Here is a 25,195-nt window from a genome sequence, read left to right as displayed (position 1 = left end):
ATGGCTGACAGCTGCTTCCGCAGATGGAGAAGCGCGGAAGGAGGAATGGGATTTGGCTATGGTACACCCTGCGCCTGCTGGCTCTGGGGGTGAGGATCTTAAACCGCTCTGGTTTTGTACGCTGCGAACGCTGGCGGTTTATTAATGCTTTGTACACCATTACGCAGCCGGAGGCTAGGACTGCTCCGGCCTGCAGCGTTTGCCGTTCCTCCAGTACAGCTGCTTTTGCAACAGACAATCTTTCCACACCGTGTCAACACAATTTATTACATGCTTTTACACAAAGCTAAACTAAATTTTGTACAGTTTATCCTTGTTATTGAGCAGCGACACTCGTAGTCGATCTTGACGCTCGTTCCCACGGAATGTGTTCGCTTTGGCCTGAAAAGAGAGGAAGAGGAAAAATAAAAATCATTACCTCGCTGCAGCTTATTGCTTTCCTTTTCCAAATGCACCATTGCATTTTATTCCAAATTATTGTCTCCAATAGAAGGGTAAAATTCAGCAATACTAAAAGATCTCGCCAAACAAGGTAAGATGACGCAAACGGCTACAAGGGGTGAGACGTTTTCATGGGGCAGGGGCCAGAGGCTGCTCTGGGTGTGCCAAGGCGGCAGGGAGGCGGTGTGGGAGGTAGGTCAGGGCTAGGTGGGCATCCCCAGTCTGCCCCAAGAGCTGATCCCTGGCCTAGATTAGAAATCCAGGGCTGTGGGGTGCTGGGGGCGGGGGCAGCCAGGACCTTGGGGAGCGGCGACCCTCGCCCCCACTTTGAGAAGGGAATTCGTGGAAGCGTTCCGTAAAGGACAGAGAAAACCTCTTCCCTGGTACAACCATTTTGCTGCAGGGCTGCAGACCCGGGAAACCCTTCTTTTGCAGCAGGGAGAGCGGTCTTGTGTTCCCACTAGGAGCGTGACCCGATGCTGTCTCAGCAGCAAGAACTGCCCCACGGTGCCGTGGCCACCTCCCTCCTCCTCCCACCCAACCCAGCCTGCAGGCTTTCTCTTGTAAAGGGCAAGCAGATACGCAGTTTCTGTGCAACAAAAAAAACCCAAAAGCCATCCCACTCCAGGATGCCTCCTCAAGGTTAACCCCGTGAAACACATCACAACCTGTTTGCATTGAAAACAAGCTGACTGCCACGCTTGGCTGGGCTCCTGACCTGCTTTTGAAAGAGGGGATGGAATAAAAAATAATAAAAAAAACTAAGGAAGTTACTTTGTCAAACTCTGTTTTCTGTAAGGGTAAGTAACGTTCCTCCACCCCCAGCCAAGAGAGCAATTACTGTTAATTCCCTTCAGTGGAAAATACTTAGCCACGTTTCCTCTTCCATGCCAGGGAATACAACCCCACCAGAACCTTTAGTCAATCACGCTAGCAGGGTTTTAAGGGGAGGAGGAAAACAAAAAAGCAGCTCTCTTGCCCACCCCAGCAGGCCTCAGCTTGGCAAGGGCAAGTTGCTGCGTAGCTGGGCAAGTCTGGGCAGCGCAGCGACCGCTGCTTGCTCTGGCTGAAACCCCAGGAGCCGCTGCCCCTTCCCACAGGACTTTTATCCCGTGGCATCCGGATTCGCAGGGGAGAGGGTGCAGGCTCGACGTCTGACCTCAGATTAGCTGTGGTGATCTCCTTCAGCCACTCTGAATTCTGGCCTTTAAACCAGCTGAATCCAACGTATCAGAAATAGTAAGCCTGAGGCACACGTTGCTAAAAATGGAATAGGAACGACAGAAAAGGCAGCTGCACTTACCAAAGCTGAGACCGTCCCACTGTCGCTAGCAGCTGTCTTTTGCGTTTGGATGTTCGTTCAGGACCAATTCAACGGCACTGCACTCTGGGGAACGAGTTGAGAGAGGCAGGGTGGATTGAGTGACTTGTATGCGTTACTTTTTTTTGCACAAAACCAGTGTCACATGATAGGGTAACTTAGAAATGTACATTTAAGAGGATCCTTTTGCACAGGGTGCTAGCAGCTTGACAAGCTGTGCCAGAGCACCTGAGGATCAGAATCTTGGGGGTTGGAAGATCCCCTCCTCTTTACTTACGCAGCTGTGACCCCTCCTTAGCCATTGCAGCGACTGCGTCCTCTTGGCTCTCGAAATGCACCTCCGCTTCTCCTGTGGCATCTCCATGGGAGTTGTATTCTACCAAGATCCTTGTAGGCTTCAGCGGAGAAAAAAACTGGAAAGAGGAAAACGAAGGAGGGCTTGGTGAGAAACGGACTACAGAATAGTAATGCACCCTGTGACCGAGAAAAAAAACATGTTTTTACTCATAAAGCCTGTGTATGGCTGGGGGAGTCTGAGCTCTTGCGTAGCAAAAGGCCCCCCGTTGCCATCTGGGTGAAGCTGAGGCACGCCCAAGTCACCGCTCCCCTGGCGCACAGCCTCCCGCCCTCTGTAAGCTCCCGGCAGAGTCATTCTAGACAGGAACAAAAATCCTCACGCAGCACACGTGTTCTGTACACATCAAAGTCACTAAGCGCCCATACATTCGCTCAGTGACGCCGTATTCTATTAAAATGAAGTAAAATCGATACTAAAAAGATTCTGAAATTCATTTTTGTACAGTCAGCCACTCTGAAATCTAGCGAAGATTATCACTGGCTACTCAAGTCCAAGTGACGGATATTAAGACAGCTCAGGAAGCGTTAATCCCTTCTTATTTATGGAGGTGAGCACGTCACTGTGGAGCCCATCAGGCCACGGCTACCCAGGGGAGCCTGTAACCCTCAGCGAGCTCAAGTTTCCAAACGTGAGCATTCAGCCCGCAGCCATGCAGCACTGAGGACTAACACAGACCCAGATCAATTAGAAATCTGAAGTCACTACATCTGTAACAATTAATCAAGGGTTTGCATTGGTAACGACAACCGAATCGCCTTCATACTTTCACTGTTACTCACATTTATTATGTCGTGGGCGCTAGCTTGGGTAGGAAAGCCCCTCATGTGGACAAAGTGTGGCGGTGACGAGGTGTTCCCAGATTGTGAAACGTGCCTGGAGCTTTCCGTTCCTTCCCTTCCCTCCTTCCCTGTGGAACGGAGGAAAAAAACATCATTAACACTTGCAATTATCATCACCTCCCTCATGTGAAAGCTGTAGACACACAGGGTCATGCTCGCAGCAGACAATCAGGGTAAAATGAAGAGGCCTCAAAGAGCACACATGACAGGGAGGGACTCACTATTTTCTCTTTCGGCATCCGAGTCTCCTGTGTTGCTCAATCCCCTGTCTTCAGAAACGGATTCGTATTCTCTTCTCGCTCTGTGGTAGGTCACCATCTGCCTGTCGTAAGGCACATGCCTCTGCATTTGATGCTTCCTACTTACATACACTTCTATGTACCTGGAATTCAAAGGAAAAGATTACACGGCACGCCTTGCGCTTCGGCAAAGAGCTCACCGTTTCGAGAAAGTACCTTCGGGACCTTCTCCTGCCTCAGCTCTGCTCATGGGTGTGAGAGCCGTGGCATGGCAAGCAACGGTTCTGAAGACTTAACTCATTTACATGGCACAGTTATGTTTACGAAAGCCCTTTTCAACTAGCAGTGACAGCCGCTCTCCTGTATAAACCCACGTACTGTGAGACAGATTACCAGTTTGGTCTGGACAAAATCTGTAGTTTACAGCCTTACACAAAGTTCTTTCAGAAGTATTATCAGTTGCTGACAAGCCAACATTCTGTTTTATCACGGAATTACAAATTTATTTTCTCTGAAAAATGTCTATTTCTTTCAGTAGTACGCATCCCTTCTGAGCAGCCCTGCACCTGAAGCTGTTTTCCCCTCATTGCATCTCTGCCAACTGCACTATTCGCATTCTGCAAACCCCAGATTAAAAAACCCCACCCAATCCCCAAACAGATTACTGAAACAGGCAGCCACAGAGGATGCACAGGGTCATAGTAAATACTTCAGCGGAGCCATAAGATTTTACATATTGCTATGAAATTGATGGGATAAAATATAACAGGGCGTGTGTGAAAGTCGTGGGTATACTACTATGGGTATGGGTGCTATATGGTATACTATACGTGGGTATAATAACACGTAATGCGACTTTAAAGAAAGCAAAAAAAAGGAAAACCAACAGCAAACCCTTATTTGCACGTTTAGTCAAAAAGTATAACGTGATAACGCGTTACATTTCCATCCACCCACCCCAGAACCCCTTAACTCAGAGCTGCCTGGGCTCATTTTTCAGAGAGCTGGCAACAGTACCAGCTGGGCCTCAGACAAATTTCACTAGCAGTGTTCAATCAGGCGAGTTCCACAGCGCTGAAGGACTAACGGGATGAAGAAGAGAAAATGGACTTCCAAGTAAGGCGGCTTTCCTCCCTTCCTAAAGAGCGGTTACTGTAGGGGAAGTAACCGCACGTACAGGCTGACAGAGCTTACGGGCTCCGTGAACTGCGCACAGCTGAAGGCTACTTCTGGATGAAACTGATAGCCGGGGAAGAACGAAGGTGGGCAAGGTGACAGCAGTTTTAGAAACCACTTGGTTTCTTGGCTAATCAGACAGAAACAGGGGTCTATGAGCTCGGGTAGGTGAGTCAGCTCAGGTCTTGCTCAATCATGACAAAGAAATTAATGGCAGACTGAGAATTAATTAATCTCTGTTGGAGAGCGGGGAAGCGTGTGAGTTAATTCAATTATTGGGCACACCTACAGAGCAGCTGTTTTCTTTTAACATGGGTGGGGACAAACAAAAGGAAATGCAGAGTGGGAACAGGAAGTAAGGAAATGGATGGAAGGAGGTGCTGGGTAGGGTGTAGAGATAGTGAAGGTTAGAGAAGTCTTTTCCTCCCTGGTATTCAGAAAGAGAGCTTCGTGGGGTATTACAGACAAGTCAGAAACCTCAGCTGGTGAAGAGTAGCATTAGGTTTTTGTTTTTCCTGAATGGCATTCAGGATTCTAGGAAAAAGTGGTAAATGCTAGTGCTTGACCAAGAAAGGCTCTTGTGAGAGAAGCGTGTGGCATGGAGTTCAGTGCTCTGGAAGAAAATGGATAAAGATGGATTCCTGAGGAAGGAGGCCACCTCAGGTAGATGTGGTCACCAAAGAGGTGGGGGACTGTATGCTGTCAGCCACCAGTCAACGCTGGGAACGGATTCAAGCCAGAGGTGAGCGGTAAGCTGTGCTTCGCCCAATGCGCTCTCCAAGTGGAGACGGCGACTGTGCCGGGTACTAGGTTGAAGGGAAGGGTGAGGGTTGCCAAAATTGCTGAAAGCACCAGGGAACCTGGTGGAAATTTGGCAAGGGCAAATGTCTGTAGGAGGCACAAGATCTCAATGAAGTTGTGACTGGGCAGGTGGTGCCTATCTTGTGTTCCCTGCTCTGAATCCCATCACCCCATTTTGGCTGGCATGAGCCTGCCTTCAGGAATACTTAGATAGAACTGAGGCTTTCTCTGAGAGGCCCCAAATTCCCTCAAGCACTTTGCACTGAAGGTGCCTCTGCAGCTCATGGAAGCCTGCAAAAAGGTTCCTCCTCTTCTCTCCAGCTTTGTCAAGGCTCTAATGAAAATCTGAGCAGAGGAGGTAACCGTTGGCTTACGTGGAGTATTTCAGAGGAAGAAGAAAGAAGAAACTATTCAAGAAGAAAAGAAGAAACTAAAAGAAACTATTAAAGAAGAAATCTTTTAAGCAACAAAGTAACAGTCTGACACCACTAGGAGAAGATTTAGCTAGGCTTTCTACTGAAATTTAAGTCTAAAGTCTCAGTTCTGGGTTTTAAGTTTAAAAAAGGCAGAAGCTTCCTTAATAATAATGTCAGTATGGGGTAGGCTGAGATCAGCAGTTTCACCTGGTAAGAAGCAAGCTGTAAGTCACACAGCGTGCTTCGTACCAAGTTCTTCTACCCTCATGAACCCCAGCGAAGCACCTACCTATTGCCCATGTATTCCCTGTGTCGTAGCAGGGCTTTCGCTGCCATTTCCGGAGCTGCGAACTGCACGAAAGCTTCTCCTGTTCTTCTTTCGCCCCGGTAAATGAAAACTATGTCCGTTATTTTCAAACCTATGGAAGGGTGGGGAGAAGGCGGCATTTACATTGTCAGGAACTTGTGCCATAGCTCAGAGAGGCATCTCTTGTCTTACTCGTCTGGTTTTTGACAAGCTAATCGGGTTGTTAAATAGCTCTGAAACAGCTGCTCATGCTGGCCTATGTACCTCTTACAAACTTTTTAACTACAATTTATTTACTTTCTTAAAGTTAGTTTTCACAGAAGGCTTAATTGCCAGTAATGAATTGACTTGAGGCTTCAAGTAACTATGAAAATAAGAAGTGAATCCAGGTACTAGACAATAAGGAGGTTCAGAGCACAAATATTCCTGATATTTTCTCTTACTATTATGGTAATTTTTCCCATCTCTTTAAAAGTCAGGTCAAATTCATTAAAATTCAATTTTTGTGCTGTATTCTTGGGCTCTCTTCTTGGGGAGCCTGTAATCCAGTAAATAGTTATATCTGATGTGATATAGAGGGTGCACTGGGCTGCACTACTACACTTCTTTAATTTTCAGGAATGCTTTTGCATAGCTCCTTGCAGCTTTTCACTTTCTCAAAGAGTCTCCCCAAGCTCCTGAAGAAACGGCACTACTTGCTCCACCGTGCTGCCCTAGTCATCTCACTGGAAACTCTGCTACTAGAGGCCTTCAGACACACTGAACTACTGGCGTTCAACTGGAAAATTTACTATCAGTGGCCTTTGCTTTTGGCGTGGTGGTGGTTACTACGAGCTTCAGTGCTAACACTCTATGTGCGTGCCTACCTGGAGGGGAAGAAGTTGGGGGGAAGAACTGATTTTGGTTTAGTCTACAACTTCACCTAAGAAAATGTCAATTTATTTTGTAAAACCTAAAAGGCTTCTTTCCGAATGCATGCAGGCAGCAACCACCGGGATTGCTCTAGCACTGAGTGTGGGACACGAGCGTGCGCAGACAAGCTGTGCAGTACTTGCTCAGCTGCGAACTGGGGCAGTTAACTTTCACAACCACGAACAAGCTAGTAATGAAAAAAAGCAAAATTGCTGTAAAGAGTTTTAAGTGGCACACTTGATCTGTCATGACGATACAGCTGTGAACACCTATGCTGGTTCACTCGTACTGTAACTATCCTACAGGCAACTTTGCCTCTCTGAACTTTGCCAAAGCATGCGCTGGTAGCAATCCAATTGGAGATAACAGGATCTAGGTTCCTCTCTTTCCTTCCGCAGGCCCCAAAGCAGAGCGCTGCAAGTACTGATCCTAGGCTAGACCCGCAGAAAGTCAAAGGCGCAAGAAAACCTTGCAGCCAAAAGCTTGTTCAGAGAGCTTTAGTTACTTCTAGCTGCAGGGGGACAGCAATTCCTTACGCTTTTTAAGGTGTTCAAGGCTGCAAGTGCTTCTGCTTTCCTCGCTTCGAGGAACAACAGCCTACCTAAGCATCCACTTGGAGAAATAAACGCCTCGTAACCAAAGAGCACAGACGAGGCCGAGTTACCTGAGAAAAAATCCGCAATATCATCCTCCGTGGAGCTGAACGGAAGGCCTCTGAGTAGTACAACTCCATCATTTATGGCTTGCGACTCATTCCGCAGACTCTGTAGTAAGCCCTCTACGTCGCTATCGTGTACTTCAAAAACTGCAAAGAATACGGGCACAAAACATGTTTTCCCTCCTGGCGCTCAGAAGGTGACACTCTGCAGGCATTCTTCAAGGCAGCTTTTTCTCCCCCCTGCAAAACTTCAAGTTTCTTCCCCCACCCTACACTCTCTGGTCCTGCAGTGGTGCCCCTCACTACACAACCCACTTTGCCTCTCCTGTCCAGCCTAGGAAGTCTTGGCTTAATGGTGCCTTGCTGGCTAATTTGCTGCTCTGTTCCACATCCTGCACCTCTGCGTGCCAGCCCACTTTATTATTCAAGCAGTTCTTACTCGCTTTACCAAGAGTGTTGTTCCAATGCAACCTCCGCAGTTTCAAACCCACCTTTCACGTAGCGTGGGCCCATATACCTCAGGTGCTTTTCCAAGGCTCTCTGGACATCTGCTTTCGACTCCAGCTCGATCAAGGCATCCCCCCTGCGTCTCCCATCCCTGTTTAAGAGGAAGTGTATGCCGTTCTCACCGTTTCGAATTCTACAGCCTAGAAATCAAGGAACACATGATACAGAAACATATGCAGCTGCATCAAACGTGGAAGGGGGTCATTTGATGGCAGATGAAAACTGAATATTCGGCGTACAGCTATCCCCCTCAGCAGTGTAAAATACTGTCTTGAAACAAAGGATAGTAAACTCCTATTTCTAACCTTGACTCTAACACACAATGCTTATCAGACATGAGAAACTGATTTGACATCTATTAGCTTCCACAGCTCTATAACTGGATAATATATGTTCTCGTATTGTTGGTAAACTTGATTGTTTCTGGGTTATTTCAAATCCAGAACAAATGCTATGGTCTTTCAGTCTCTAGAGCTACACTATGCCTGCTCTCTGTTCCTTTCCCCTAGGACTTCAAATTGACCTTATTTCATTTGGCAGGTTATTAAACCATTTTAAAAACATGAATTTGACCCTCTAGTCTATTCTGGAAGGATGCATCATAACACTACAGTACGGAGGCATCAGCCCTGCAAAGGTATGCACAAGCCTGTTAACTAGGATCAGAAAGCAACACTGCAGTTAGTTAAGTAAAAACCACTCCTGTTTGCTTAAAAGGGGGGAGTTGGGGAAAAAGCCAACCATGATGGTCTTTAAAGGAACCACTTTGAACTGGAACTAAGAAGGGAAAGACTTGCTCAATTAAATATCAAGTGTCATAAGGGTGAGTTTCCAGTTGTAGCCAGCAGTTTGGAAGTTGATTATTTGTTTTACATGTGTAGATCGTGAATAATTTTGCAGCAAGATTAAGAGCTCGTCTTTCTCTGGCTAACAACCTTTAAATTTTCTTTCTGTTAACTCGTTGTTAACTACTGGGTTCAATAACACCGCACTGAACAGTTATACAGGCAAATGAACTCCCGTACTATCAAAGAAGGTAAGCACGTCTTCCTCGGTGCACGAGAAGGGGAATCCTTGCGCCCTGATGAGGAAGACATTGTCACTTTCTCCCTTGGATGACTCTGTTTCTTGCTCTGAGAGGTGACCTTCCTGGGACGGTGCGTCTGTAACCTGTCACCGACATGAGACAACAAAAACTAATTAGGATGCGGAAGCGTGCAGCCTTCAGCAGCGGTACCCGGCTACGTTCAGCGCTGGAGGTAGGCGCACGGTAACCCAGGCCTGCGGGGTGTGGGGGGAAGGACGGGGAGGAGCCGGGGCGAGCCCGCCGGCGCACATGGCGCTCGCCGCAGCGGGGGCCCGCCTCGCCCGCGGCCCCGCCGAGGGGCCGCCCCCCCGGCGGCGGGGGGCCGCCCCGCTCCCGCGCAGCGGCGCAGGCCGCGGTCGCGCCCCGGGCTCCGTCGCGGGCAGCGGCCCGGCGGGGTCCCCGCCGTCTCCCCCGGCCGCCGCCATTTTAGGCCCCGTCCCCGCGGCCCCCTACCTGGCTGTAGCAGCGGACGGCGGCGCAGAGCCGAGCGGCGGCCCGCGGCGCGCCCGGCCCCGGCCCGAGGGCGGCGGCGCTGGGGAGGCCGCGGGCGGGCGGCGGGCGCAGCCAGGGCGGCAGCGCGGGCCGGCGGCCGAGCAGGAGGGCGGCCAGGCCGCGGCGCGCTGCGGCGGCGGCGGCCATGGCCGACGGGCGGGGGCTCGGGGGCTCCGCCTCCCCTCCCCTTCCCAGGAGGCCCCGGCGGAGCGGGGCCCCGTCCCGCTCCTCGGCGGCCTTGCGGCCCTCCTCCGTGCGGGTGGCCGCTCCCCGCCCGCCTGCCCCGGCCGCTGCTTCCCGCCCCGGGAGCTGCGGGCGTGGGAGCGGGCGGCGAAGCGGGGCTGCCGAGCAGAGGGCGGCGGCGCGGCGGGGCAGGGGCTCTCTCAGCTGGGGCAGGGTAGAACGGAGAAGCGTGCCCCGGGGCTTCGCAGCGAGCTACTGCGGGCTTCGGCACATCTAAAATTTCTGTCACCACGAAGATTTTTACATTTACTAATAAAAAAAAAAATAGGGGAAAGACCCGCAGTATGTTAGCAATGTAAACTCTTAAGTCAGACTCAAGCTCGACAACCCTTTTACACGCCTTCCCTATGGACTTTGACATGAGACCTGATTTTCTCCCTCTGGCTCCCACCGTAGTTTGACAGTCTTGTATATTAGAGGCTGGCTGAACCTGTTTGCAAGGAACATAACGAGTCTGAGATGTCGTGGAAGAACAGTCCTGCTGTTAGTGCTGCCTCCGTCCAAGGGATAAGGGGGGAAAAAGCCGGCACCGGCTTTTAAGTGCACATACGGGGAAGGTAGGTCCTGCTGAACCCAGAAGAAAAATATTGAGGCTGAAGCAAAATGAGCAGGAAGAGCAAAGACAAGCCCAAAAAAAACCCCCAACAGTGGTGGAAGCCAAGGGAGGCTGTGGAGGCTCAGATGCAGGGTGCGTAGGCAGGTATCCACGCGGTTGCTCAAAAAGAGGACGCGCCGGGCCGTCCTGGCGTGTCGTCCCCAGCGTCGGGAAGATGGTGACAGCCACGACAGGGAAGACTTTCCTCTTCTGTCCGGCGTCCTGCAGTTTTACTCTTGGGATGACCGAGTTACAGTTGCGTTCTTGAGCCGTTGCAAACTATCCCTCAAAATATGGTCTGGGTTTTTCCACAGAAGCCTCTCGGCTCGTAGTACTGCCAACCCATTAATTTCTGAGCAGCCTTGAATATTTCTTATCACCGTTTTGAAATGTTACCAAGCTGTTTCAGGTCATCTCGTTGCTGACTTTTGCTTTTATAAACTAATTCTTATAACAAACTTTCATGTGACAGACTATTACCTTGATAATAGCCCAGTCTCTTGACAATAGCGCTCTCAACTCTTTTGAATTTTCAAGGAAAATCATGTATTATGCACATTTTCAAAGGAATGTTGACCTCCGTGCTCAAGCGGTTCACATTCCAGTTTTTCAGAGTGTACATGGCAGGTTTCTCTTGGAAACCTTCTTTAAATAAGCGAGCAAATTTTATAGGAGCAGAACATTAAGATAACTATAGGAATTCATCTTGAACTCTTATCTTTATCTAGACTGGCTTTCATGCCTTAATCGACTAAGCAGATCCCTGAATGTTACGGACCAAGGGAATGTTATGTGCATTCCTCTCTTGCCAACCAAGCAGGGTGCAAGGAAGGGTCTCCTTAAGAGACGCACGTCTTCCGCCCATTTTTCCCTTCAATATATTTGCTTCCCAAGTACAGTAAAAGAAGTCCCACGGCTGTTTGTCTCACAGCTTGTCAGTGTGTGCGAATTACCTTTAGAGGGCACCGTTTTGTTGGGCATCTGTTGGCATTGGAGTTTTCCAGGCATCTCGGAGCCTCCTTAGCAACTGTGAGGGATCAAAGCTTCTGCACCTATGATCAGAAAAAAAAGAAATCATCCTAGCACAATAGAATTTGCATTTATTCACTCGACAGAACTGGTGTTGAATGAAGTCTGCTTAGGAGAGGACATCTGTTACCGTTAGTAAGAATAAAAGACTTTGGAGATGCCCCTCCATACTGCTGTTGACCAAGAAGTTAGATTTGATCTACCTAGGAAGATGCCTTTTGCAATGCCTAATGTTAAAGCGGTTATCGTTTAGAATAATTAATACTAGCTATTCTTCAGTTTGATCAGAGGAAAAAGAAAAATCTTTTAGTATCAACTCCAAACAAATGCTTATCTTATTTTGGGAAACATGACTTATCGCTCTGCGTAATCTGATATCAAGAAAAATTGACCTTACAGTCTGTTGTGGTATTTTCCAAAATTATTTATTTAGCTGGACGTTATTCAAGCAGTGGGGGCTTCCACCATTTTCTAAGGCAGAGGAGCCTGTTTGATAATTGCTCACCTGCAACTATCTTGGCATTCAGCAGGAGATAGCGTGCCTAGCCTGAGCCAGCCCACCGACTCTGGAAACCAGAAAGGAGAGCGTGGTTTGCATGGAGAAATTGAAGTAGCACGAACCCCCCTGCAGACGGTGTCCGCACCATAAACACTGCCGAGATTCGTGGAGCAGGTCCTCTCCGCAAGTAATTTATTTCCGAGACATTATTACTAAAGCGCGTGTGAGCGTTGTAGCAGGAATGACACGTATCGGAGCGTCCTAACAGCGCTGAAGGCAACAGAGGGCTGAATTTATTTTCTCTGCAGTCCAGCAATAAGAAGCCTGCTGCTGAGTTGTACTCTCCCAGCTCCAGAATTACGGTGACTCTAATAACCTCAGAGTTGCTGTCATTTCTTCACGCATTGCGTTTGTTGTAGAGAATAATTACCGAGTACACACCACAGGTTTGATCTGATGTTTGTACTTAAATGCTGCGCTAGATTTAGTCATTAGTCTTCTAGGTGTTGCTTGTTCACAAAGGCAATCCCTTGCCTTAATGCACAAAGAAGTGTGCAGTTATAAAACTGATGGGTGCTGCTGGTTTCATCTAGAATGTGGGGAGAATGTCTACAGAGCTTAGTATTTACATACTGTATTATTTACATTTCAAAACAAAATTTTGTTTCCTTTTTTTTGTATTCCCGATAACATACATACTAGGTGTTGTGATCTTAATTTTTGAACTTTTTTCAGCCGGAATGTTCTGTGTTTACCGAGCTGTGCTGCAAAAGCTGGAAACTTCAGTTCAGGACCGAAGCACTTTGTCAGCTTGAGGGCCCTTTCAGAGTAATTCTTTAAGCTCTACGGTCTAATGGATAAACCGAAATGACAGACGTGAGGCCACGGGTGCATCCACTGTGCCTTTCCTGGAGCAACTGAGCGGTTCGACTCTTAGGTAAAACTGCAGCAGGCTGCCAGTCCCTCGTAGCGGCGGTGTCCGAGGCGAGCGCTTCATGTGACCCTTAGCCATCCCGAAGAGACCGATGGTGATGTCAGACATAAAATGTACACATGACGTAAGCATTTCTCCTGACAGCCGCCCAGGCCGAGTACTTCCTACTGCCTGCTGCAGTAACAGACATTTAATTTTAACTTGCCACTAAAATAAAACATTCTGTGGGTAGAAGGAAGCGTACGGGTGGAAACAGAGAACGGAGGTCATTCGTGTCTCATCGTGAATGTGCCAGAAAGATCAGCAATATTTTTTTTGAGTTTGATTTACGTAGCCAACTTAGCTTGACAGCGTCTGTTAAAAAGTGCTGCGAGACCCGTTTCATGCCTGCTTTTACTACTACAGCCAAAAGGAAAATTGCTAACATCATTAAGCGCTTTTTAATTATACCTTTGCTGCCTGGTAAAACACTTGATTTTAAAAGTTTCTAAAAACAGTAGTGTAATTTTAATTTACTGAGAAAGGCACTGACCTGGCATTCTGACTTGGTCTGAAGGGCAGAGCCAGAAAAGTAGAAAATGCAGTTTCAGCATTTAAAAACACGAGAGAAGCAGCCGACGGTCGCTGTTGCCACGTAAGGCGTTACAGCCGCAACCCCTTGCGTGCCGTACAGAAACGTAACGCCGCGCGGGATGCTAGCGTGTTTCCATGTCCTGAATTTGCCCGATAATGAATCTCAAAGTCGTCGGGTTTTCCTCTGGCCTACCTGCAGCAGCGTGAGCTTTGTGGGGTTGCCGGGGCTCGCAAAATCCCTCCGGGGCAGGAGGGAATCTCGGGGGGTCGTGCTGCCTGTCCTGTCCCCTCTCCGAAATCCAGCTGGCTTCTTATTGACCTAAACAGAGGCAGATTTTCACATGAAATTACACCCGAATTGTAATTTCTGCCGTAAAGAGGTGGTGCTGGGACGTGGCTCAGCCTCCAGCGGAATGCGTGGTCCTCGTTTGATATGAATACCATGTTTTATTTTGAAGCATTCTGGATCTTGCTGTCTACCTTTGTTTCCCCTGGAACGTATAAACTGACCGAGGCGACCCCCAAAATTAAAAGCGTTGTTCCTGGTTTGGGAATGGCAGGTAGGGATTCCCAGACCCCAAAACCACAGCCTGTAGCTGTCCTCTGGTGTCGAAGGAGCTGCCGGACATCTTCGGCAATGCACCCTCGGCTTGTGCTTCGTGGAACGGCCCTTTGGCCGGGGAAGAGCACGCCGCATCATCATCGTCGCCAGCAAAGATGCGATTGTGCTTATTTGAAAACATACGCTGAAATGAAACTCTGACTATGCTGTGTATGACATTTCCACAATTGGAAGCAGTTTTTAACCACAGGGTGAGGTGGTTCAGGGCAGAGGGCAGGTGAAGGACTTGCCAAGGGTTTGTAAGAAAAACTGGATTTTTTTTTTTTCCCTCAGTAGTTTGCAGCTGCCCGTATCTTCGCTGCTGAGGTATGTCCTTTCTTCAGCTGACTGCTGGCCCTAGCCAGCCGAGTTAAAAATTGCTCACAAATCAAACATTGCTGTTGAAATATTAAGAGCCATTTTGACACATTTCTTTTTTAAAAGGGTCCGACTGTTGAGTGAGGAGGGCAGAAATGAAGTTAAGCTCTTCTTTTTATGACCGTGGTGGTGATCTGTGGGTCATGCACCTGAAGAACGAGTACAGACGGCCTAAGGAAGCCTGGATGGCATAAGTAATGAAATTGTAATATGTTTTGAGTCCCTGGCGTGACATGCTCAAGTAAAATAGACTGCTCTGTTCGTGTACCCCACGGCCTTGCTCCACAGGAGGCAGTTTGGGGTAGAAGAGGGATGAATACTGGCAGGCTCAGGCACTTTTCATGGTTCCCCTGCGACATTTGGTAGGTAACCAGGGGGATTTCACTGCCAGGGCTGCCTAAAGGCTGCCAGAGGCATTAATGTTGTGCCCGTGCCCGAGAAGTACTGGGCTGGGACCCAAGGAGGCTGTGCCCGGCTCTCGGCTCCCTCTGGATCACCCAGGGCTGGGGGAGATGCTTCCAGGGAGCCCCTGGGGCGGAGGCCGCGGGGTGCGGATGGGGGCGTCTGGGGGGACGTTTGGAGGGACAGGGCGATGCCCGTTGCGAGGCGGGCTGAGGGGAGAGGTCTGAGGGCGCAGGGGGTCTTAAAGGGGGATATCCGAGGGGGATGGACGCCTGAGGGGGAGAGCCGCGCCCGGGCTGCCGCTGAGGGAGGGCGGCGCGGGGCCTGCTGGGGGCGATGGCGGGCGGGCGGGCCGCGGGAGGCGGGGGGCCGTGTCCCCGCCCCGCCGCCCTCTTCCCGTACCCGCCCGCCCTGCGCCGCCGCCGCTGCCATTGGGAGCCGAGCAGCGCCGAGCCGAGCCGAGCCCAGGCAGCCGCCGGTCCCGCTCCGCCGCCATCGCCATGAGCTTCTTGTTGTGAGTTGCCGCGGAGGGGTCGCGGCGGCGTGTGAGGGGAGGCTACCCCTGCTCCGGCCGTCTCTCGAGGGAGCAGGGTCCCTTCCTCCTCTGCCCCGTCCCGCCGGGCAGGGCAGCCCGCCGAGGGGAGGCGGCCGCCGCCCGCCGCCCTGAGGGAGCGCCGGCCGGCATGGCGCCCCTTTCCGCCCCTCTCCTCTCCGTCCCGGCGGCGGAGCAGCGCCTTGCCCGCTCTCTCCCTTTGTGCCCCGCTCCCCCGGGGGGCCCCGGCCCCGCTACCGGCCGCCCCTCAGCCGCGGGAGCGGGGAGTTACCGGCGGCGGGGGCCGGCCGGCGCCTCCGCCCCGGGAGGGCGTTTGGAGGGCGGCGGTTCGCGCGGGGAGCGGGGTTTTTCGACCTTCCTTAACAGCGGGGACGTGAATTTACAAAGCAGCCATGCGGGGGGAATAAATCCACGCGATTCTTTTAATTTGGGGCGGGGGAGACCTTCCCGCCGAGTGCTGTGCCGAAAGCGGTATCGCTGGGAAGGCGAGAGCAGCCTTCACGCGAAAAACACCCATTTGCTGGAGTCTCCTTATTTTTTATTATGTTTTTTTTTTTTTCCCCCCCCTCATAGCAAGGACGGCGCGGGCAGAAGTTGCTGCCCGTAGCGCTATCTGCGGTAGATAAGTTAGAACTGGCTCGCCTTGACGCAGGTTTGGCGAGCGGCGGCGTTGAGAAGTTAAGGCCAGGTCCAGGCGATGGTTGCGCGGCCGGGCGAGGGTGGTCTGGCACGAAGGCAGAGCGCAGGCCGGCCGGGCAGCTGAGGAGAAGGCAACTGTTACCGTTGCTGATGAGAAGGCATAAAAAAAGCTCCCTTAGGAATCGGCGGCAACGTAGGTGTGTGCAAAACCTTACAGTTTGCAATTTTGCTTCGTAGACAACAACTGAATGAACTTTGGTCCCTCCCCTTGGGAACAAAGACGAGGTACTTCTGGCAATTACCATAAACCGAGGTGCTTCTGACAATTGCCATAAACCGGTTCCGTGACCTATTAATTAAAGTGAAGATGTGCTCTAGGGAAAGCAGGGAAATCCGAGCAGCTGGAAAAGGCGCCCTTGCAGAGCCGAGCTCCATTAAGGCCCCGCTGAGCGTTCTTGCACGCTCAGAGTTACGTGCGAGCGGTTAGTGGGACCGTTGCCATAATATCTGACAGTTGTTCAAGCCTTCTATTGATAACCAACAGATGTATATGTGGCCTGCTTTTAGAGAAGATACTTTATCTTGGGAACTGGAGCCTTCCAGTAAGTTGTGTTCTCATGGAGACAAATAACAGCGACGCCGGCTCCCTTCTAAATCTCTCCGTTGCGTTTGTTTTTTAACTCTGCCGTACCGAACCAGCTTGCCTGTCGTTGCGCTTGGGCTGCCTTACCCCAAGAGAGATTTTGAAAGACACCGATGCGCTGCGGGGTGGAAGCTGCGAATGGGAGGTGGGTACAAACGGCTGGCCGTGGATCCAGGCGCGGTGCTCCTAATGAGAAGCCCAGCTGTCCCCCTCCTTCATAATTCTCAGCTGCTGCAATGGAGAATGGGGGACAGGGTTTCGAGCACGGCGGTGTCCTGGGAGTCTGGTTTGCAAATTAGAGAGCCTTCCTCTCCGTGGCATTTGGCGAACGGGTAACGGAAAAGCGTGAAACCCTCCACCCTCTGTCACAGGCAATAATGAGATGCTTGTTCCTTTTTCCAGACCCTTCTGAAACCTAGGGAAGCAAACCTTTACCCCCACCTCCATTGTTTCAAGCGGTCCTGCTGGATGAGAGATAGAAATGGAAACTGAAGTTACGGCACGGCAAAGCTAGAAATGTTGGCAAGGCTGTCTCAGCTGTTGTTGGCAGAGTGTTGTAGACGGCACCTAATTTGCTCATGAGCAGTCTAGAAATGGATTTAAAAAAAAAACTTATAATATGCCTGGTAGGCCTCAGGGAGTCTAGGGAAAGTTTCGATGTTACTGGCAAGTAGTTAGATGTGTTGTTTTTCTTTATTTTTTTTTTTTTTTACAGTATCTGGAAAGTTAGCATCATCTTTTGTCAAACTTGAATTTCATGTTAACTTAATAAGAGTTATTCAAAGATAGTGGTGGCATATCTTTATGCTTTTACAGATTTAGTAGTACGAACTTGTATTTTAGAGCTGCCCCCCCCCCCCATCTTCACAGTACTTTTTACGTAGGTTTTCGTAGTACTTTTTCACCCCCTTTTTCACCGAGAGTTTCCTTGGTAGGGAGGTAGCAGAGTTGATTGTTTGTCCGTGCTGTTTTCTCGGTTGTCTCTGCGTCAGTGATAGTGTTGTCTTTTTGCAAACTGACTCACAATTTTCAACTCGCGCTAAAGATGCGGCAGATGAAGATTGTCCTCGTGCACTTAGACTAGCAACGTTTTCTCAATCGCGGTGAAGCTGTCACGCAGGTTTATCGTCAGTGTCTTGGCTGTAGTGTGTCAGTTTGACACTCAAGTGCGGTATCAAAAGCCGTGTTCTGCTTGCAGGCTTGCTTGTTGTCAAATAACAGGGCGATTGTGCTTGGATAACACAGGGTGCTTGGGGCCCCCCTCGCAGGCCCGTTGCACGGTCCTCGTCCGCTGACAAATCCATTGCTATTCTTTGCTGTTGCTAGGGCCAGTGACATATAAAGCTACATGGGGGGGAGGCAAAAAAAAATCAAGGGAAACCATTGTCTTCTTTCGTTCTGGGTAACGTTATAAAAAGACTGTCTTGTGAGACGAGTCACTGAATTAATACAACTCGGTTTTGACAGCAATTGTTGTTTTCAGTGCCGCTATTTTCTCTTTCTGATGTGTTTCTTCCTTTCTGAAAAGACTTTATAAACCTCTCCAGTGGTTGAATGGGTTATCCTGAATCTTCATAAAAATTAAAAAAAATGGGAATTGGACTAGAGAATATCTTCAGTTCCAAAAAAATGCAGCTTGGTAAGTTCTCTTCAAGAGGAAATTACAGCATAGTTGCAGGTACTTTTAGCTTACATCTCCAAGGAAAAAAAATTAAAGATAGTTCTGGTAGGCGTGCCATATGGTAACATGGTTGTGTTATCCTACGCTGGCAAAACTTACATAAAAAAGAAGCTAGATGAAAACCTTTTATTTTTAAAAGGAAAAGATTCAGTTTTATTATTGAAGTTGTGATATTGTCTTTTCTTTAAAAAAAAAAAAAAAAAGCCATCCATGTATTAGTAAATCCCTCTCAGAAAATGCCAGCATATCGTTTTTGAAAATGAGTTTCATGTAGGTAGTTGTAACTGATGAGACTTTGTGAGACCAGGAGCTGATGGAAGCAGCAAGTAAGGGTGAGGATGAGTAGCAGTTGTTTGGGGCACCTCTGTTTATGAATCAAAGCAAAGTTACCTTGTAAACCAAATGGGTGGGAAAGATGTGCTCTTCCTTCTCTGTCTTGTTATACGGCACAGCGGAGCCTCGCAGCTTCTTCTGACGGTGCGCATGGGTTAATTTTTCTTTTTAAATTTAATTAAAATCATAGTTTCTGTTTATATGTATGTGCAGAAGGTGCAGAGGGACATAATTTTTTTTCCCCTCACATCTCTTGCAGAGTAATACCCAAATCAGAGCTGGTGTGTTTGTTTCCAGGCTGACAAACCTTGTGGCCTTCCTGATTTCCCGGTCTGCTCCTGCTCTTGAGGAACACCGTGGCTACTTGTTGTTTCCCCTTCCTCAGCTTTCCTAGATGCCGAGTTGCTGCTACTTACCAAATGAAAGCCGTTTCTAAACCGGGCAGTGATTTTTCAGTTTCCTCTAGCTGGAGAGCAACCGAGTGCTTCTTGAGTGCTCCTTCTGTAGTTAAAAGTTGGAGATGTGGTATTTATCTCCTCTTTATCAAGTACTCCTGCAGAAGACTGTTAGGCACTTCTAAACTGGAATTTCGGTCATTGAAAATACCGCGGAGGCATTTACAAACTGTTCGGAACGGGAAATATATGCTTGTCGAACATTCAGATGTTTTTCTCCCTGTGTTTTAAGGTACTGGTTTACTTCAGTTTTAGCTTGATTAGCGTAATACTACTGCGCAGGTAGCGTTCCTAGAGCAGAGATCAGGGTAGAGGCTCTCCACGCCACATGAATGTGTTACCTTACCGCAAAATCTGTTGTTTAATCAGTACCATTAGTGATGTGTTCAGTTTCCTTTCTTCCCTTTTTTTTTTTTTTTTGGAAGAGTACTGGAAATGAAGTCTCTTGAGGTTGCCTATGAGTAAATTGGAGAGAGAACTGCAAAGTTACTGCCAACTTTTAAATTTTTGTTTGTTTGTTTGTTTGTTTTAAAGTCTAGGTAACCGTGATTTTGAGTTTTGAGGAAAGTGAAAGAATTCCTTGGAGGGAAAGTGAATATGGAATCAGCTCTGACAATGAACTTCATAGAAATTAAACTTTTTTTCTCTCCTTTTTTTTTTTTAGCTGGTCACAGCTTTCGTGGGTAGTGTTAGGTTAACGGCTAGACTCCATGATGTTAAGGGTCATTTCCACCCTCAATGATTCTATGATACATTGAATTATTGGCTGTAGAAATACACGCTTTCACCTGAAATTTGTGTTTAATGTTGCTGAAGCACGTCACTGCAACTCGCAGCGTGAACTCTTGTGTTTAATTCCTGTTTTGAAATGCCTCCTGTCAAAAGACGTGCCCCTCGGCTGGCAGCTGGTCTCGCTTTCAAGGAAGGCAGCACCAAGGAACAGAAAGCGCCCAGAAGCCACGGCAATGGCAAACTTGCCAAAGGTGTTCGTGTGGCCCCTTGTGCTGCCTGTGGTGCAACTCATTGTACGGTTCTGCAACGCTCTTGAAAAAGGCCTTTTAAAGTGCTTTTCCCTCTGCTTCCCTCCTCATTTACCTTCCCCAAAGACCCCAAAGCAGTTTGTTAGGGTGCAGCGTGCTGATGGGGTTAAGCTTAGTGAGGCACTTCTCATCCTTCTAATGAGCTGGTTGAAGAAGCTAAACCAGCAGAAAACTATTAATTCCTTTTTGGTGGGATTAGTTTTTTGCTAATTTAGTTACTTGGTGTCATTGTGTAGAGACCGCGAGGGATGGTGTCGGGATAATGGAAGCAGCAGGAGCGTCTGGACGTGGCAGGAGACAGAGAGGAGGCGTTTTCCTTTCTCTGCGCAAGCTGGCTATCGAATAAACTTAGCTGTGTCGCCAGCCCTGTCCTTCAGCCTGCGTTCGGCTTGGTGTCTGCGTTAGGTAGTTGAATTCTTGCCGTTCCCCTGTCGGTGACTTTGTTCTTTCTTGATGGGTTTGATGAAATGTCTGCTTGCCGTGGTAAACTAGCATACACTTTTTCAAAAAGGAGCTGATCCAATTTGCCTACGATGAAATGGAAATAAATTGTAGCCAGCAATGCACGCGTCCTTCTGCCTTATCAGTCAGGTTGGAGGTAGAGTTGAATTTACGCTGCTGCCTGGCTTTTATTTCAGAAAGAAGGAGTCTGCCTCGGAATAACAGAGCTGTGCAGACCAGGCTGGAAGATGTCTGAGCTTGGAATTGCGTTTGAAAAAAAACTTTTGCCGCTAATGCTCTGTTTCGGGGAACGTGTAATTGATGAAGGGAGCGATTGGCACTTTTAAGCCGCCTTAGGTGCTTCCTTCTCAGCACAGAAGCATTAGTTTGGGATGAAAAAAAAAACAGAAGAAGAAAGGCATTGTTCAGCGTGAAAGTTGTGTTTACTACACCGCAGTGATGTCCAGTGTTTAATTGCTTCCTAATTGTTTGCTTTTACGCCACAATTGTTTTCCCTTGTTTGTCCTCCTCTCTTTGTGTTTGCAGTGTAAGTAAATTAGCTATTTACATTTGTCAGAGGAGAAGGGAACAAGGATCGCTTTCAGGGGAGGATTTGTGCATGTGTGAAGTGGCTTGGCTTTTCATCTTGAAAGGTGCCAAAGGCATTCGATAATTTTCTGTCGAGTCTTTGGATGTAGGACCTCTTCGTGGCAACAGGCAGCCACGGTGAGGACAGCCCAGGGCTCCCAGTTACATCTTAGGCTGTATGTGGCCTGAGAGATAGGTGGTCTTTTTTATCTTGTTTGAAAAAGGGTAAAGTATTAGAAGCATTTGTCCACTGAGGGATGGCTTAAGAGTTGCAAGTGTGGTCATATGTTTTCGTGCCCAAGGCTGACAGAACGAAGCCGCTTGTTTGTCTTAGAGAAATAAATAGCTGCATTTAATTATCCCGCTGTAAATCTTCCGTAGTAAGCAATAAGAAAGATACTGCTGCCAAAGCTATCAATAAGCCCTTGACCCCCAAATCAACCTAAACCACAGGATATGCTGTGTGATGCTTTTAGCGTTTGTAAACTGAGCCATGTCATATTAGAGTTGAGCTACAATGAACTTGCTGTTTGGTTTTTGTCCTTTTCTGTAGTACAGAGTAGTATACAGAGAGGGAGATTATGGGTTATGTATTCAGATGCTGTAGAATGTGTTTTCAGCTGTAACCGAATGTAACTTAATTGCTTTTCACAGACTTTTTAACATTTCCCTAGCCTGTAAAGTTCGTGATGTGGGATTATCACGATCCAGTGCTTTGCTTTGTCATCTCTGTGTGTGTTGCTTTTCTAAACGTGGCCTTTCCTTCATTTTCATAGCACTTCTGTGGCTCTCGTGTCGTGTTGGCTGTCAGTGTTGTAACTTCACCTGCTGCGTCATCTGTGAACGTTACCGAGGAGAGGTTGCGATGGACGTATTTCTGCTGGTGTGAAGGACCACGCTGTGCTGTAGGAAGGTCAAGATAGGTGAATGACTCTGAAAGCGTTGGGGAGGAAAAACTGGAAAGGTCCTTTCTGGACTCTCTGCGAGACAACTAAGGGCAAGAAAATTATTTTTCTTTAAGTTTTCAGGGGGCTCTCTTCCAGAGGAAGACATCTGTTGCATTTACCCCTTCTGGAAGGAAATACACTGAATTGTAAAATTGAGCAGGGTGCTATAAGTTTCCCTCCAGACTTACAGTACATTCTGAGTACGTTATCTAAAACCATGTGTGTGCAGCTTTTCTGGATGAGTTTAAAGCAGATCATAAAGAAGTAACCACAAAGTTCATTACATAATTTTTCAAATAATTTCCCAGAGCCAGCGTGGTGGTAAGTCTGCATGTGGATCTGTCAGATGAGTTCTCAGGGCGCTGCTGCCTGGGTCGATATTTTGGGGAAGGGATTTGAAAGAAGGGAGGGAGAGCTGGGGATTGGTTCTCTGGAGAGGCAAGTATCCGTACAGCTTAAATCGGTTCTTTGATAAGAAGTTTGAAATGACTTGTTATTTCTAAGTTAGTTGAGTAGATCTATGCCTTCCGGGACCTGATACCCAGTTTTGTGCAGTGTAGTAAAACGTGTTGTGCATCGTGTTCGGTTTAATTCAAGCCTTTGCTTCCCATTTCAAATAAGTAGCCTGAGTCAGCAGACGGTGAACTCATGCGTATGAGATGGTAATTTTGTGTTAATAAGACGACAGTCCCCCACGGTGAATTCATGAAGGTAACAGCAGTTTTTCCCTTGCAAATATATTTTGAAACTTTGGAAAGCAGTACTTGGAAGTGGATTCACTCACTCTTCTCTTGCATTTTTCCTGTTTTTCTTCGGGAGAAAGCGAAGGATAAGGTGCAGCTTTTTGGTCCATTCAGGCCCTGCCCTTCAAAAGGCTGACTTGGGTCGCTCTGATATAGCTTGCAAATGTAAATGGTCTGTCTTCCTTTGTTCAGTCTTTTCCCATTCATCTTGAAATCCAACTGTGACCTTCTTGTCCCAGCTTTCCTTCTGTTTTTGGTTTTTGTTGTTTTTGTTTTGGTATTTTTTTGTGAAGACACTTCTATCCTGTTCACCCTCTCCTCTCTTCCTTCTCCAGTTCACAGCTGTTCCTTGGCAGGAATCCATTCCTTTTGTTATTCTTGCATACCTCCTATGATCCTACCCGTATTTCAGTTGAGTTTTATATGAAGTTTGCTTCTTTTGCACATACTTGGTTTTTTTTGGTTGTCTATCATTGCACTTCATCTTTAAATCTGACAGTTTACCGCCAGAGTTAATTGCTTGCGTCCTAGAGATACAAGCACTCCAGACACGAAAAAAATCTTAATCCAGTTCTCGGTGAAGAAGAACATCTTGCGGATAAGAACTCGTAATGCCTGGATTTGTTGTCTTTATCACAAGTCTAATTCCTCTCTTTATGACAAAGAGAATAAATGAGCTTAAGTAAGCTTTGGTAAATTCTTCTCTTGCTAAAAATGGAGCTATCTCGTTTTTGATATAGAAACAATTTTAACCCAAGTAACGATTGGGTGGGTTTCCTATGTCGACCTTAATAAAATAACCCCTGTTTTGTTTTGCTAGCTGGTATTTTAATTGTGTGTTTACCAAATTCAGTAGCACAGTCCTGGTTTTGCTTGAATGGAGTAATTGTCTCCGGGACTTGCAGAGTGTTCTAGATCCAGGAATCAAAATGGCATTACTTTGTCTTTTACTTGTCATACTTTGTGGCAACAAAATACTGCTTTTTCGAATGCTCAAGTGTAACTTTTACAGAGAACCAAGTGTCTCTAATGTCCTATTATTAACTTCTGTGGTTGACAGCTCTTCTTAAAATTTCTTGCTGCAGCGCGAGTGCAGAAGAGGAAAAATCTGTAGATTTAAATTTACCGTAGCACAGTTAGCCTGGCTGTGGACTCAACTGTCAAATGCACAAGCTTAAATAATTTCAAAAGAAATCTTCTCCTGTGTGTGTAGGAGCTGCTGTTCCCCCTCAGATGCTTCAGACAGGTGGATTTTCCTGATATGACACTTGGCAAGATATAAGCAAATTTTACTGCAGATCGTTACACACAGCACATACAAGATGGTATTAAATATGGGGGATGTGTAAGAAATACTGGGTGATGAGATAATGCCGTGTATTTTTGGAAAGCTGTTAGGTTATTCATTACTGCCTCCTGTCCGTTCCTTCTTCCTGTTGTTCTCTGTGTTATTTCTTGCCTCTAATGATTGTTCTGTTATTTCCTGACTTCAGACCCCCTTTTACCTATTAATCAAAGCGTATGCGTAATCTTACGTGTGTGCTTTGAGGCTTTCTGGTGGGAAGTTGCCGAGTATTTCTCATTTGCCATGTTCATATCATCAGCCTGTTTTGCGCGGGGGTTACAATAAAAGGCTGTCTTTTATGAAGTGCGAAAGTAACTCCTCCCCCATTAAAACTGAGCCGAGTTTCTCCTTTTTTAACTTTGCCTTTTTGCTAAACCCATTAACAGATTGTTCTTCTTATTGTGTTTAAAAGGATTGAAGACTGTCTTTAAATGTTTAGTTAGGCTTTTTTTTTTTTTTTTTTTTAAAATGCCCTGCTGTGATTTCTTGGGTTGTATGACTCGATTTGCTTTAGTCATTCATAAAGCATTGGTTTTCAAGAGCACTGATCAGCATTTTGGGAAACCATCCATGTTCTGAGGCATGTTCTCTAAGCACTATATTTGGTGTGTAAGTAAGGACCTAATTTGATACCGGAGCCAAGCTTCTATTGCTGCAATTTATCATCCGCAATGACTTGTAGATTGCTTTCTGAAAAGCTCTGCTTCCTACTTTCTTGAATGTATTTTAAGGGCGTGACTGTTACCAGCAGATAGGGTTTAGGATGCAGAGGGCATTAGTAATGTTAAGACGTAAAGAGAGTTTAGCTGAATATAAGGAAATACCTGTAGCAGGAGGAACAGTTTGCTATAGGAAGTAGCGTATACCTTTTGTATGGGAGACTTTTGTCCTTGTTTTATCAGATTGCAAGAGTACCTCAGTAAAGAAATCATAGGTAGGCCAACAGTGTTAACGGCCTGCGTTATTGATTGGAGAGGCC

General features: G+C 47.5%; 2 protein-coding genes across 3 annotated transcripts in view; one reads left to right on the top strand and one right to left on the bottom strand.

Moving 5' to 3' along the window:
- Window positions 1-248: 248 nt before the first annotated feature.
- Window positions 249-9,701, bottom strand: GRSF1 (G-rich RNA sequence binding factor 1; the record flags this gene model as incomplete). Its single annotated transcript, XM_082315278.1, has 10 exons — window positions 249-381; window positions 1,745-1,828; window positions 2,040-2,175; window positions 2,900-3,027; window positions 3,181-3,341; window positions 5,881-6,010; window positions 7,475-7,615; window positions 7,960-8,115; window positions 9,001-9,145; window positions 9,516-9,701. The coding sequence occupies 9 exons, from the start codon at window positions 9,699-9,701 to the stop codon at window positions 1,770-1,772; spliced, it is 1,242 nt and encodes a 413-aa protein (XP_082171404.1). The 3' UTR covers window positions 249-381; window positions 1,745-1,769.
- Window positions 9,702-15,228: 5,527 nt separating this feature from the next.
- The window catches only part of MOB1B (MOB kinase activator 1B), a 44,240-nt gene continuing 34,273 nt past the window's right edge, over window positions 15,229-25,195 (top strand). The window contains exon 1 of one of the 2 annotated variants that reach the window (XM_082315609.1): window positions 15,229-15,322. In XM_082315609.1, the coding sequence (XP_082171735.1) occupies window positions 15,309-15,322 (14 nt within the window). In that variant the 5' untranslated portion in view covers window positions 15,229-15,308. Of the gene's footprint in view, window positions 15,323-16,133; window positions 16,198-25,195 lie in introns of those variants that run through there. The other variant, XM_082315608.1, reaches the window with a different exon arrangement.

The sequence above is a fragment of the Platalea leucorodia genome (assembly GCF_965183815.1).
Source record: "Platalea leucorodia genome assembly, chromosome: 6".
NCBI lineage: Eukaryota > Metazoa > Chordata > Aves > Pelecaniformes > Threskiornithidae > Platalea > Platalea leucorodia.
The sequence above is the reverse complement of the archived record's forward strand: the minus strand, read 5'-3'. Positions and strand labels throughout refer to the sequence as shown.